General features: G+C 39.8%; 1 protein-coding gene and 1 long non-coding RNA gene across 3 annotated transcripts in view; one reads left to right on the plus strand and one right to left on the minus strand.

Moving 5' to 3' along the window:
- Positions 1–13,236, plus strand: part of LOC139280106 (uncharacterized) — a 58,045-nt gene that overhangs the window by 13,910 nt on the left and 30,899 nt on the right. The window lies entirely within an intron of this gene.
- Positions 9,969–13,236, minus strand: part of lrp5 (low density lipoprotein receptor-related protein 5) — a 229,763-nt gene continuing 226,495 nt past the window's right edge. For both annotated transcript variants that reach the window (XM_070899615.1, XM_070899616.1), the window contains one exon: positions 9,969–11,774. In XM_070899615.1, coding sequence (XP_070755716.1) covers positions 11,504–11,774 — 271 coding nt within the window. In that variant the 3' untranslated portion in view covers positions 9,969–11,503. The remainder of the gene's footprint in view (positions 11,775–13,236) is intronic.

Below are 13,236 nucleotides of genomic sequence, written 5' to 3' on the forward strand. Positions count from 1 at the left end.
ATGATTTGGCTGTATCTAGTCCAAGGAGGAAATCAGTGTCAGGAACTGTTAATTGACCACCAATTTTCAAAAGACCGCAATTATGTGTGTCAATAACCAGGGGACATAGATTTAAAGTAATTGGTAGAAGGATTAGTGGGGAGTTGAGGAGAACATTTTTCACCCAGACGGTGGTCGGGTATCTGCAACTCACTGCCTTAAAGGGTGGTAGAGGCAGAAACCCTCATCACATTTAAAAAGTACTTGGATTGGCACTTGAAGTGCTGTAACCTACAAGGCTATGGACCAGGAGCTGGAAAGTGGGATTAGGCTCGGTAGCTTTTTGTCGTCCGGCACAGACACGATGGGCCGAATCACTTCCTTTTGTGCCGTAAATTTCTGATTCTTTTATGATTCCATGATCTCACTTAATTTTTTAAAATTAAAGCCATCCCCTTCTTCGATGGATGAAGTCTTCTAATTCTTCACCAATGTCTTTTTTGTCCTGAAGGTCTGTTACAATTGTCAATTACCTTTCTTCTCTTACGCTGCTATTATGTTGCATTACTGGTCTGATACCAATACCCATGGACTTGATTTAATACAACAGTGCCTAATTTATATCAGACAGACGAGAGCTCTGCTCATGTGTACTTACAGAACCTTTCTCCCCTATGAGTAGATTTAGTATGTTATGACCAAGCTTTTGGTCATCTCTCCTAAGATCTCTTCCTTTGGTTCGATGCCCATTTTTGTCGGATTGCACCTGTGAAGCATCTTGGGGCCATTTTTCTATATTAAAGATGCTTTTTAAAATGCAAGTTATTGTTGTCTGGGACATCCATCTCATCTTGATTTTACTTGGGATATCTTTGTCTGTAGAGGACATAGAATCGTAGAATGATACAGCAAAGAAGCCCATTTGGAATAATGTGTCTGTGCTGGCTCTTTGAAAGAGCTATCCAATTAGTCCCACTCCCATTCAGTCATTCAGAATATTTACTATTTTGTGCTCATCAGTTTCAAGCCCTTTTGCATCTTTTAAATAGTAAGGGAAAAGGTAAAAATCATAAAAAAAGAGCAGGGCGTGGGAGCATGGGCGGTGGGGGGTGGGGTTCTCCCCAGTGCCCTGCCTAATATTTATACCTCAACCAACATCACGAGAACAGATTATCTGGCCATTATAATATTATAGTTTGTGGGAGCTTGCTGTGCGCAATTTGGTTGCAGTGTTTCCTACATTACAACAGTGACTACATTTCAAAAAGTACTTAATTGGCTGTAGAGTGCTTTGAGACATCCTGAGATTGTGAAAAGTGCTATATAAATGCAAGTGTTTATTTTACTGTCCTCTTGATGTTGTGGTAATGGAAGAATTTATTACTGCCATGTTTGGCTTAGGCTGCTATGTCAGTCCCTTCCTATTCAAGGGTAATTTTTCAAAATGCCACTTCCTGATTTTGAGAAGTACACCATGTCTTACAGCTTCCTTTTACAGTTCAGGCCATCTCGTTTGGTTCTTTCCTTAAATCTCCCATTTTATATGTAACTTCTGCCCAGTTATAATACACTACCTGCCTGTAACATGCGCTGATTTTTACACTGGAAGTCAAAATGTAGGAAGGAGATATTTCCACAACTTAACCTCATCATACACCTTGATGGATGTTAGTGAAAATTAAATCAAATCCAAGATTTACTGGTGACTACAACTGCACTATACTCTGTCACCGATGAACTGGTTAAAATCAAAGCCGTTTTTGTACATAAAAGTTAAAAAGCAGTTGGAAAAACATTCTGCATTGGTTGTGTGAATGTTAGAGTAAGATGAAATATTTTTTGAAGCAACAATGAAGTCTTCACCACAGCTTTACGGGAAAGTAGCAGATGACGACACTGCAGGGCACCTCAGAAAACTCAATACACCATTGCTTGGGCTATTAAAAAATCAACAGGGAGGAAATGCGTGTGAACATTTGTTCTGTGAATACAAATAAACCACCTTACCACCCGGGGTCATCATATGTGATTTTCCTTTGTGAAGGTGGAAATGTGTTATGTTGCATCAATATATTTAACCACACAACTGTTGCATGCCATATACTTTGCCAGAGACTTTATTGTTCTGTCTTTTCAGCAGTATAAAGAAGTGAAGAAAGAATTTCAAGTGACAAAAAAAATTCAAATTTTAAAATAAAACATATTATAAAAATCAACAGCATCTTTATTACAAATGTAGTGATATGATGTTGCCTTTACAAATATTTATACAAAGAAATACGAGTGAAGTGTTTAAACATGCAAGCACCAGGAGTTGAAGGTGAGAACAGACCAAATGTTGGCAATAAATTTACTCAGAGGCAAACATCGTTCAACAGAAAGAAAAAGCTAGTGACTATAAAGAAAGTAAAGCCAACACTATTGCAGCTGCCAGTAAAAAGTTAAAAGGCTGAAAGGTCACTCACTATTGTAGTCGGTCCATTATATTTGTGTTGAACTACACAAAGCTTCTAGTTGCAGAAATTCCATGCAGTATAGCAGCTTTTAAGAGATCAAGCCAGTTAATATTCCTTCTTATTTCCTGCTGCAACCATTGTTAAGAGTGTTTTGTGGTATTTATGGAGATATTATTGAAGCAATTTTTTTTTTTTACAAACTTCAGTTTGTTTTGGTGAGCCCCACTGTGAGACATGCTTGTAACACCAACTTCCATGCCAATAATTACGATCTTGTGAAATGCAGCACGTCATTGACATTTGTGGTTTGGGAAATATGGGTGATGAGAGGGAGGGTCTGCAGTTTCTAATTACAAGCAAAACAGCAAGTGAAATTTTTGTAAACCCACATTTCAGAATTTAAGATTGGTTCACCTTTAACGGAACATCTTGTTCATACCATTACATAAGAACATAAGAACCAAAAGAAAAATCACAGCTTACCATTAGTTACCGTTGTAACTGTTGTGTGTGTGGGGGAGGGGAGGGGGGAGGGGAGTGGGATATTTACTTATTTTTAGGAAAAAATAAACTACAGCATTAAAACTACTTTCAACTGTATTCAAGTTAATAAAAGTAAATAAACTGCTGTCAGATGGTATCATTGCCTATCAAATAGAAACATAGAATTTTACAACAAAGGAGTTCAAATGCTGCCCCGTGCTGTCTCTTTGCAATATCAATCCAAAACGATTCCCTGCTCTACTCTCTCCTTACAGCCTTGCATCTTCCTCTGCTTTCAAAATATATCCATTTTCCCTTAAAAGAGACAATGGTCTCTGCCTCAACCACTGTGACAAAACATTCCATACTTTAAGAAATTTCTCCCACCTCTTCCTTTACATTCAGTGATAGTTTTAAATTAGTGGTCCTTTGTTATCGGCTTCCCAACTGCAGGCAATAGCCTTTCCCTATGCGCAATCAAAACACTTCAGAATTAAAAAAAAAACTATATTAAAACTCCTCAGCCTTCTTTGCTACCAATGGAAACAGTCCTAGTACGTCCAAATTTCCCATCTTGGTGAGACTATGTTGTTCACTTTGTGACTTTAATGCCTTTTCTATAGTAGGGAACCCAAAACCACACACAATATTTTCACTGTGGTCTGAACATAAAATCTACAGCATAGAAATAGGCCATTCAGCTCAACTGGTCTAGGCCGGTGTTTATACTCCTATGAGCCGTCTCCCATTCTAAGTACCTCTTCTTAGGGGAAATCATGTTTAACTAATTTACTGGAATTCTTTGAGGATATAACGAGCATGGTGGATAGAGGTGTACCGATGGATGTGGTGTATTTAGATTTCCAAAAGGCATTTGATATGGTGCCACACAAAAGGTTACTGCAGAATATAAAGGTACGCGGAGTCAGAGGAAATGTATTTGCATGGATAGAGAATTGGCTGGCTAACAGAAAGCAGAGAGTCAGGATAAATGGGTCCTTTTCGGGTTGGAAATCGGTGGTTAGTGGTGTGCCACTGGGATCGGTGCTGGGACCACAACTGTTTACAATATACATAGATGACATAGAGGGGACAGAGTGTAGTGTAACAAAATTTGCAGATGACACAAAGATTATTGGGAAAGCGGGTTGTGTAGAGGACACAGAGAGGCTGCAAAGAGATTTAGATAGGTTAAGCGAATGGGCTAAGGTTTGGCAGATGGAATACAATGTCGGAAAATGTGAGGTCATCCACCTTGGAAAAATAAACAGTAAAAGGGAATATTATTTGAATGGGGAGAAATTACAACATGCTGCGGTGCAGAGGGACCTGGGGGTCCTTGTGCATGAAGTTTCATGCACAAGGACCCCCAGGTCCCTCTGCACCGCAGCATGTTGTAATTTCTCCCCATCCCAAAAAGTTAGTTTGCAGGTGCAGCAGGTAATCAGGAAGGCGAATGGAATGTTGGCCTTCATTACGAGAGGGATGGAGTACAAAAGCAGGGAGGTCCTGCTGCAACTTTATAGGGTATTGGTGAGGCCGCACCTGAAGTACTGCGTGCAGTTTTGGTCACCTTACTTAAGGAAGGATATACTAGCTTTGGAGGGGGTACAGAGACGATTCACTAGGCTGATTCCGGAGATGAGGGGGTTACCTGATGATGAGAGATTGAGTAGACTGGGTCTTTACTCGTTGGAGTTCAGAAGGATGAGGGGTGATCTTATAGAAACATTTAAAATAATGAAAGGGATAGACAAGATAGAGGCAGAGAGATTGTTTCCACTGGTCGGTGAAGCAGAGCCGCTGAACACACTGCTCCTGACTTATGAGCAGGTAGAAGTGTTCCCCGAAGACCCTAGGTGTGTCAGGCCTCATGCTGAGAGCAGCTTGTCTTTGCTGCCTCTGCCCCCTTTCCCTGTCATGCTGCAGCGCAAGGGGGACTGCAACGAGAGCTTCCATGACTGGGAGCAAGTGGTGTACTCAGAGGCTTTCCAGGAGCAGCCAATGTCCAGCAGCACTCCCTGCACAACTTTTCCAATCTCTTCCAGCAACCCAGTAATCCTACAAACTCTGCAACAGCCAGTACAAAAGCAATAATAAACTTACCTGCAAGTTGGATGTATCCCTTTAAGTAGTGCTGGTGAGGGGGGAGGGGGGCCCCCTTGTGCAGCTGAACGCATGCTACACGCTGACCGATGCCACAATCTGCATACTGCCGGCGCACGCACGTACCGCCCGTGCTATCGCCAGCACCAAGATGGCAAACAGTGCAGGCCGTGCCGGAAGCAAGATGGTCGCCATTTTTGTAAAAAATGGCCAAAAGTACTGGCGCCATGGAGGTGAATTTCGCAGTCTTTATTTCATGCGATAACGGCTATTTCGTATTTATTTTCCCCTTGGTCTGGGCTCACCCACAAGTGGAAACTGTTCCTTCACATTCACCCTCTCGAACCCCTTCATCATTTTGAAGAGCTCGATTAGGTCTCTTCTTTTCCAGGGAATAGGTCCCAGTCTGATCAATCTTTCCTGATAGTTGCATCCCCTCAATTCTGGTAACATCTTTGTAAATTTCTCCAGTGCTTCAATATCTTTCAATATGGAGATCAGAACTGCTAACTGTAGTCCAACCAAGATTCTATGTAAATTTAACATTAGCTTCCTGCTTTTCTATTCTACTCCTCAAAATGAACTCAAGCACTTTGCACTCTACATAGCTTTATCAATTTGTGTTGCTACTTTTAACGATTTATGTATCTGTATTCCCAGATCTCTTTAATTAGTCTGATCAATATTTTGTATAAATTTAACTTTACTCTTGTACTCTCTGCACCTAGTTATAGAACCATGTTGCTATTGGCTATTTGTTTTTATGACTTTCTCTATCTGTACTCTCACTTTCAGGTAATTATGTATGAGTACTAAACAGATTGTTAAACTGGAAGTAGGTATTCATTATAAACTATTTTACAAAAAAATGTATTTTAATTCAAAATACAGGGAAATTTGACAGACATTAGACTTAATTGTCTGGCCCTCTGTGAAAACGTTAATGGTCTTGATTGATCAGAAGGTAACATAGTAACGGTTTCATATTGAAGACCTTTGGTCCAGCTAGCCGACCTAGCCACAGTATTGCATGCTGGAGTGGTACCATGTATTGGTTGGTGCTCAAACATACTGTGCCACACAGTTAGGATGCATATCTATATTCATAATTCCTCACATTGTAAGTTCATGATCTTAGCTTTGTCAACAAAAATGAGGATTGGGTTTATTTTTTGCTTCAGTTTGTTCTTGTCTACCACCTAGTGGCTAAATGAAGAACAGCACTGCTAAATGGAGCAGGTTCTTGCTATCTCTTTGTCTTGAGATTGGTAAGATGTACTGGGGGGGGCTTAAAATGGTAAAAAAAAATTTAAAGCATGGAATAATGTTCACGAATCATTTATGTGGAGAAGAGAATGCTTGAACTGAGAAAATATTACTCTTTCGCAGAGATGGAAATAATTTAAATATTGAAATGACTCTGTGGGTTAAACCTTTGTCTCCTTCCATTCCTCTAATGCTTGCTAAGAATAGAAATTTGAGAGTTTGCTACAATTCACACATAACTTAGGAATAAATTAAAATGGTGGTCAAAGAGGGGATGCTAATTGGATGCTTCCACATCAGTGGCAACTGTACAGCAATAGTCGACGACATTATTGTGCAGCACAGACACTAAGATATTGAGATCTTAAATTTGGAATATGACTAAACAAAATCAGAATAGATTTTAAGCACTTACACAAGTAACAGGGCAGTTAAACAGGCATGTGCTTGAATAAGGGTAGACAGAATTAAAGTGTATGTGCATGGGAAAAATCTGCATGTTTATCTATGATACAAGGTTGTAAATGAATTGTGTGTAATAAAGGAAACAGCCAGGAGGAGGAATGTTGAATGATTATAACTCAAGGGTAACATTTATGCAGACTGATGTGGTTTCATTACAGGAAGAACACATGCGGCTAGGGAGATGAGTGGAAACTGTAACAGACAACAAATTGGAATATAAAGCACTGTTTTCAGTCGTATCCATGTCAAAGTTTATTCTACCAGAAAGCTAATGCAACAAAACCTAACTAACCTACAGATCAGACAGCCTGAAATTTTATTAAAAAAGGTCTGGACTTGGGATTTGAGGAACAGTATCAAAAATGCCATATGGGAAGCATGGCAAATTGTGACAATAATTGTGACTGTCTGCAGGATGACACAGATGGTCAGATAGGAGGTAGCTGCAGTTCAATGTAAAAATATGTGAAGTAAATTTGGAAATTAAAATAGGGAAAGGAAATACACCATAAATGTAATATTTTAAATGGAGTAGAGCAGCAGAGGGATAATGATGTGCAAATACACAGGTCATTAAAAGGCTGCAGCACAAGTGGATAAGGCTATACAAAGGAAAGCAGGATAGAAAATCAAGGAGGTAATTCCGAACTTGTTCAAGAGCTTTGGAATACAACTTGAATACTCTGTATAATGTTGGGCACCCTATTGTGGGAGGAACTCCTACATGGCAAGCGAGCCCAAGGTGGGCAGAGGAAACATTTCCAGGACACCCTCAAAGCCTCCTTGATAAAAATGCAATAGCTCCACCGACACCTGGGAGTCCCTGGCCAAAGACTGCCCTAAGTAGAGGAAGTGCATCCGGGAGGGCGCTGAGCATCTCGAGTCTCATCGTCGCGAGCATGCAGAAACCAAGCACAGGCAGCGGAAGAAGGGTGCGGCAAACCAGACCCACCCACCCTTTCCTTCAACGACTGTCTGTCCCGCCTGTGACAGTGACTGTAATTCCCATATTGGACTGTTCAGTCACCTAAGAACTCACTTTTAGAGCGGAAGCAAGTCTTCCTCGATTTCGAGGGACTGCCTATGATGATTATGAGAGGATGTAAAATCAATGGAAAGTATGCAGTGTCGATTTACTAGAAAGTTGTCAAGAATAGAGTTACAATTACGAAGAGATATTTGGGAAAGTAAGGCTTTTTCACTGGAATGAAGGTGGTTAATGCTGACAATGTGTGATGGGTCTTTTGGGCCGGGGGCGGGGGGGGGGGGGAGGGGAGGTAGACACTGACGCCTCAATTGGAGATTCTTTATCAGAACACAGTCCTGGTGGGGTAGTCTGTACCCTTGATGCTGGCCTGCTTTTTTTCCTCTTTGGGCCAGTGGATCCCACCCAGTTTTGCAAGCTTCTCCCGTTTCAATTTCGGACCTAATTTATCTCCCACTGCAGTTATTCACATGTTTTGTTTCTCGTATGTCTTGAATTTCTTTTGTTTCTTTCCCATTGTCTGATCTAAAGATCTCAGCCAGATTCTTTTTCAATGCTTGTTCATTCTTCAGTTCTGATGAAAAATTACATTAACTGGCTTGTTCTTTCCACAGATGCTGACTGATTTGCTGTGTGTTATTCAGCACTTTCTGTTTTAAGAGGTGACCTGATAGAGGTCTTCAAGACTATGAAGAGCTATGGCGAGTTTAATAGCAATTGATTGTTTCCACTGGTGGCAAGACAGCAACAAAGTGGCACAAATTGAAGGGAGTGTTAGAAAAAAATTCTCAGTTGCTAGAATCTGGAATTTATCACAAATCATTGTTGAAGCAGAAACCATTAATTCTTTTAAAAGGAGATTAGATAGTTGCTTGAAAATAAGGACTATTAAATGGTATATCTGGGAAGATTGCATGAGAGTGGGATTAGACTAGGTGGCTCATGTGGAAAAACCAATGTCCCAAGACTTACTGGACTGAAAGATTGTTATAGCATATAAACAAGCCAATGATTTTATAAATGATGCAACATTAACAAAAACTGTGAATGGTATGCTGTTGCACACTAATAAACCATTTATTGAACACTTACAAGAAACCCCCAACATTGTGTAGCTGACCATATTAAACTTGCCCAGATCAGCGACACTCAAAGGGGCTTTCTATACTTAAACAAGAGGTGGCATGCAGGCATTTAATAGGGGGAGGCACTGGGACCAATATGTTTCCCCACAGTAAATATAGCTTCCCCCTCCCCTCCCAAATTGTTGGCACTGATTGCTTTCAAATAATCTCATTGAGATTACAGTGCTACCAAACTCTACAGCCTAATCATTAAAAAACACATGATTACCGAGCATCTCTTAAATCCAGTTATATTTGGCATTTGCAAGTAAGCTATTCAACTTCAATTGATAATGAAGAAAAGATGACCATTACTAATTGAAATTTGATAGAAGACTTGAGGCAGCTACTTAAACTAAAACCAAAGAATGTAGGAACTAAGTACGTAGGCTTTCATGTGCTTGATCTATACAAACTCTGCCTCAGCCTTGTAAGTGCTGTTTGACTTGCATTTGTGATGGACTTTAATACACTGTGCACCAAAATGAATGAAAAATAAAAATGTATTGATGGAAGGGTTAAAACATCACTTTTGCCGTAATGAGACTGATCACATATGATTACATCAACAAGGTTTCATATTTCTCTAAAGTATGATCTTAAAGAAATGATGCGCAAGTGTAGTATGCCAAGTTAAAACTGAAAAGGAGTACAATCTGAAACCTGTCTCTCTGCTTTAACACACAATGTTTCAGAGATAGGTAGGTCAGCAGTATGCTCATATTTCACCCCAAAGTAGCAAGGCATATTTTGAAATGTAAGAACATAAAGTGCCCTTACTGTAATGATTAGACAATTCAATCACAGCCTGAAATTGAACAGTTAATACAAATGCAGCAAACTGGGTTCTACACATTTTATGGGACTTAAGTAAAACACTACCAGTTATTATAATAAAGACAATAGAAGAAAAGATTGGATATAAAGTTCTGCATAATATTTTGTCTTGTATAGCTAAAGTCAGTGTCATTGTAACAGAAATAGTAATTTTACTGTATACAGAGTGGTGCTGCTGAAAATTAGACATATAATCTGTGAGTAATAGCATTTTATAAATAACACAATGAAATTAGATAAAATATACTTTTAACTTTAATAGTGCTAAGAGGTAAATCTTAAGAATGGAAAGCCTTTTAACTGTTTAAAAAGTAAGTTGGTATTATGACAATTTTCCATAAAAGACCCTTTGTTGGAATTAAAGATGCTGTGTACCGCAATGATATCAAAAGGCGGTCGGTCCACAGTTCCTCATCTTAAGTACAATGCTGCCACAGCAAATTAGTGGTACAAGCATGCACATTCATGCTTTGGATAAATAAGGCAGCTTGGCAATCCGACAAAATCTTACTTATTTATTATTAGTGTGCAAGTCCTTTAACTGATTTACAATGGGCACGCTACAAACATTTTCAGCAGTGATAGCTACAACTTTCTGTACATACAAGCAAAGGAAAAAAGCCAAACATTAAAATAATTTTGAATGAAAAAAATTTTGGTTTCATTATTCACGATAAATAATTTAATGTTAAAATACAAATCACACAACAATCAGCGAGAACTTTGCCCTGTAATGTTTTATGGGAAAATTTTGAGCTCACCAAAGTGAGGAATATCTGTGTTAAGTGGATGGGAACATTATTTTTTTTTTAAAAACCATTGACAGCTAGAGGCATTGTCCAACACCTCCCAGGTCAATTATAGAGTAAAATCCTTCTATTCTGCTCAATGTATTTTCATCCCGACCTCAGACGTGCACTCCTTAAAAGATACCTGTGTGATACTATTATTTCCCACATCAAGATTCCTCTGAGTGACGATACTAATTTACAACAGAGTTGTGGGTTGTTATTCTGCGATGAACCTGCACTCTCTAGAAGCTGGATTGATGCTGCTTAAATACATTTCATGCAGTATCTTTACAAACAGAAAAGATAACAGACTGTAATCTGATTGATTTGGACTGATTCCAAACACAGATCCTTGACATGAAAGGATAGTATGCTAACCGACTATGACTCTAAACATACGAACATTCTGGCTAGTGGTTTATTATCGAGTCCGCCAAGTTCATGCAATTGGTACTGAGGGTTGTGTGTATTGAGCATAATTCAATAACGTGTTATCAGAACAGAACATGTTGACATTCTGATTGGAAATATCAACAATGAAGTATTTAAACTCTATAGAACAGCAGATATAATTTTGATAAATAGGTAGAAAAAGTATAAAAGAAACAACTGTCCATTTAGTATCAATGAATATAGCATCTTATAATTTCATTTCTAATATGGTTTCACCTAACGAGAACCATACAGTACAGGAGGTGGTCATTTGGCCCATCATGCCTGTGCCAGCATTTGTGAACTTTTTATACTTTTGCTTCCCCATTTGCTCTGTACAATAAACATATGGCACAAAGGTGCAAGTGGTGTATTTACTTGAAAAAAAATGACTGTTAGAAATACTTTCCTTTCCAACTGTACAAAATTCCATTGCCCCGATCGACCTGCTCACATTCTCTGTACACTGTCCTTTAGATAATCCCGCCCATCTGTTATTTTTAATTCATAAAATATACTTTCTCTCTGTTTGTATTTAAAGCTATGTACAGAATTATAAAAATGTTTCTTTTGATAGAGTCATGAGGAATCTGTACAGGGAGATGGAGGGGGTGGACAGAGATGAAAGTAGCTTCGTTCTGTGGAAGGTGATGGTGGACAACTTTCACAGTTCTCCTCTGCGGACATGTATGGACTTCGAGGGGTAGGGGGTGGTGGGTAAGGATCTGAATCGGAGTTCAGATCCATGTAGTATTTGGGACTCTTCCATCGGCTTGTGGTATAATCACTATCACACACATCGGTACTGCACGGAGTTGTAGGCGGTGCAATACTTTGCATAATGTAATGTCTGTAAAATTGAAAAGAAATCATTTAGTTTTTCCCCTTCATTGCAATGGGCAAAAACTACATGCTAAAGCCAAGATTTAAGCTGTACATTTTTGCCTTAAGATGTCTATAATTGTAAATTGAATACATTCGGACAGCTCATTAATACACTATTCGAAGTGGTCCTGCCTCTCTCTGTCCTGTCACCAGGTTAGCAAGCGACAGACGTCACACAGTAGACGTATCACGACTGCCACTGAACCATGCATTATCTGCAGGTGGCGAGGAACGTGTGAATGTAGTTTTCTCGTCTACCACACACACTTGGTAGCAGTATTCTGCTTGCAATTAAGATCAAAAGATGTTTTATTTATATTTAGCATATTGATTTGGGCGAGATGAAAAATTTACCAAATTCTACCAATGACGGCATTTATTCCCCCTTCCTGCTAACTCCTCACAGCAACTGCATTTCTCAGTCCCAGTGACAGGCTGCAGTCAGACCTCCACCAACACTAACCTATTGGTGCTGGAGACATGTGTGGTTGGCTCTCTGATTTTCATTTCCTCCCTGTGAGGAAACAGCTGGCCTTTGCAGGTTGCCTTCTTGTGAGGGCACACTGAAGAATCAGAGTGCAACTTGGAGAATCACGGTCACAAACCTCTATCATATTACTTGACCGCACAATTTCAGTATATAGCTCCTTTCAAAATCAATGCTAATGCACTAAATTTTCAGCATTAAAATACAATGATGTTACACCAAATCCACAATAATCTGTAACTTGATTATTTAGGTGTGAATTGTCACATTGTATCATGCAAACTGCTGCACAATTTCTATACCCGCAGCTACATTTATGATTGCATCTGTCACACTTTATTCTTATGAATTTTCATAAGATAAGTTACTAAAATAAAGCAAGCAGATGGACTGATTCAGCAGTTGAATTTCTTTCCCTCAGGAAGATATTTTCACAATATACAAAGATGAATAACTCCCTGCGAGGTCACACTTTCCAATCATCAAACGGTCTATATTAAATAGCTCCAAATCAAACCTGGGCTGTTGCTGCATGGAGGGTGAATATCGAAGTCAATTTTGGAGGTCTAGAGACCTAGCTGTGGAATATTTCTTAGTCTAAAATGGTACGAGGTGAAATTTCCCTTTTTATAGCCAGTAAGCACCACTGGGGGGGCGCAAGGCAGTTTTCGCCTGAGGGAGGGAGCCCTGGAGGTTCGGGAGGTGCTGCCAGTGCCACTCCCCCGCACAACCGCCGATGACGTAAAGCAGCGACCCCTCACCGCCCAGCTCCAACCCTTTAATGCCCCGCGGGGAAAATCCCCCCTCTCCCTCGGGGGACTGTTTAAAGGGGAGGCCCTGGCCGCCATCTTTTTCATCGGGTGACTCTCGGGTTGGCTTGATGATGGCGGCCCTAGCTTGGTCTGGGCTGCCATCATGCAGCCCGGCACTCTGCTTTGGG

Source organism: Pristiophorus japonicus, chromosome 14 (assembly GCF_044704955.1).
Source record: "Pristiophorus japonicus isolate sPriJap1 chromosome 14, sPriJap1.hap1, whole genome shotgun sequence".
Taxonomy (NCBI): domain Eukaryota; kingdom Metazoa; phylum Chordata; class Chondrichthyes; family Pristiophoridae; genus Pristiophorus; species Pristiophorus japonicus.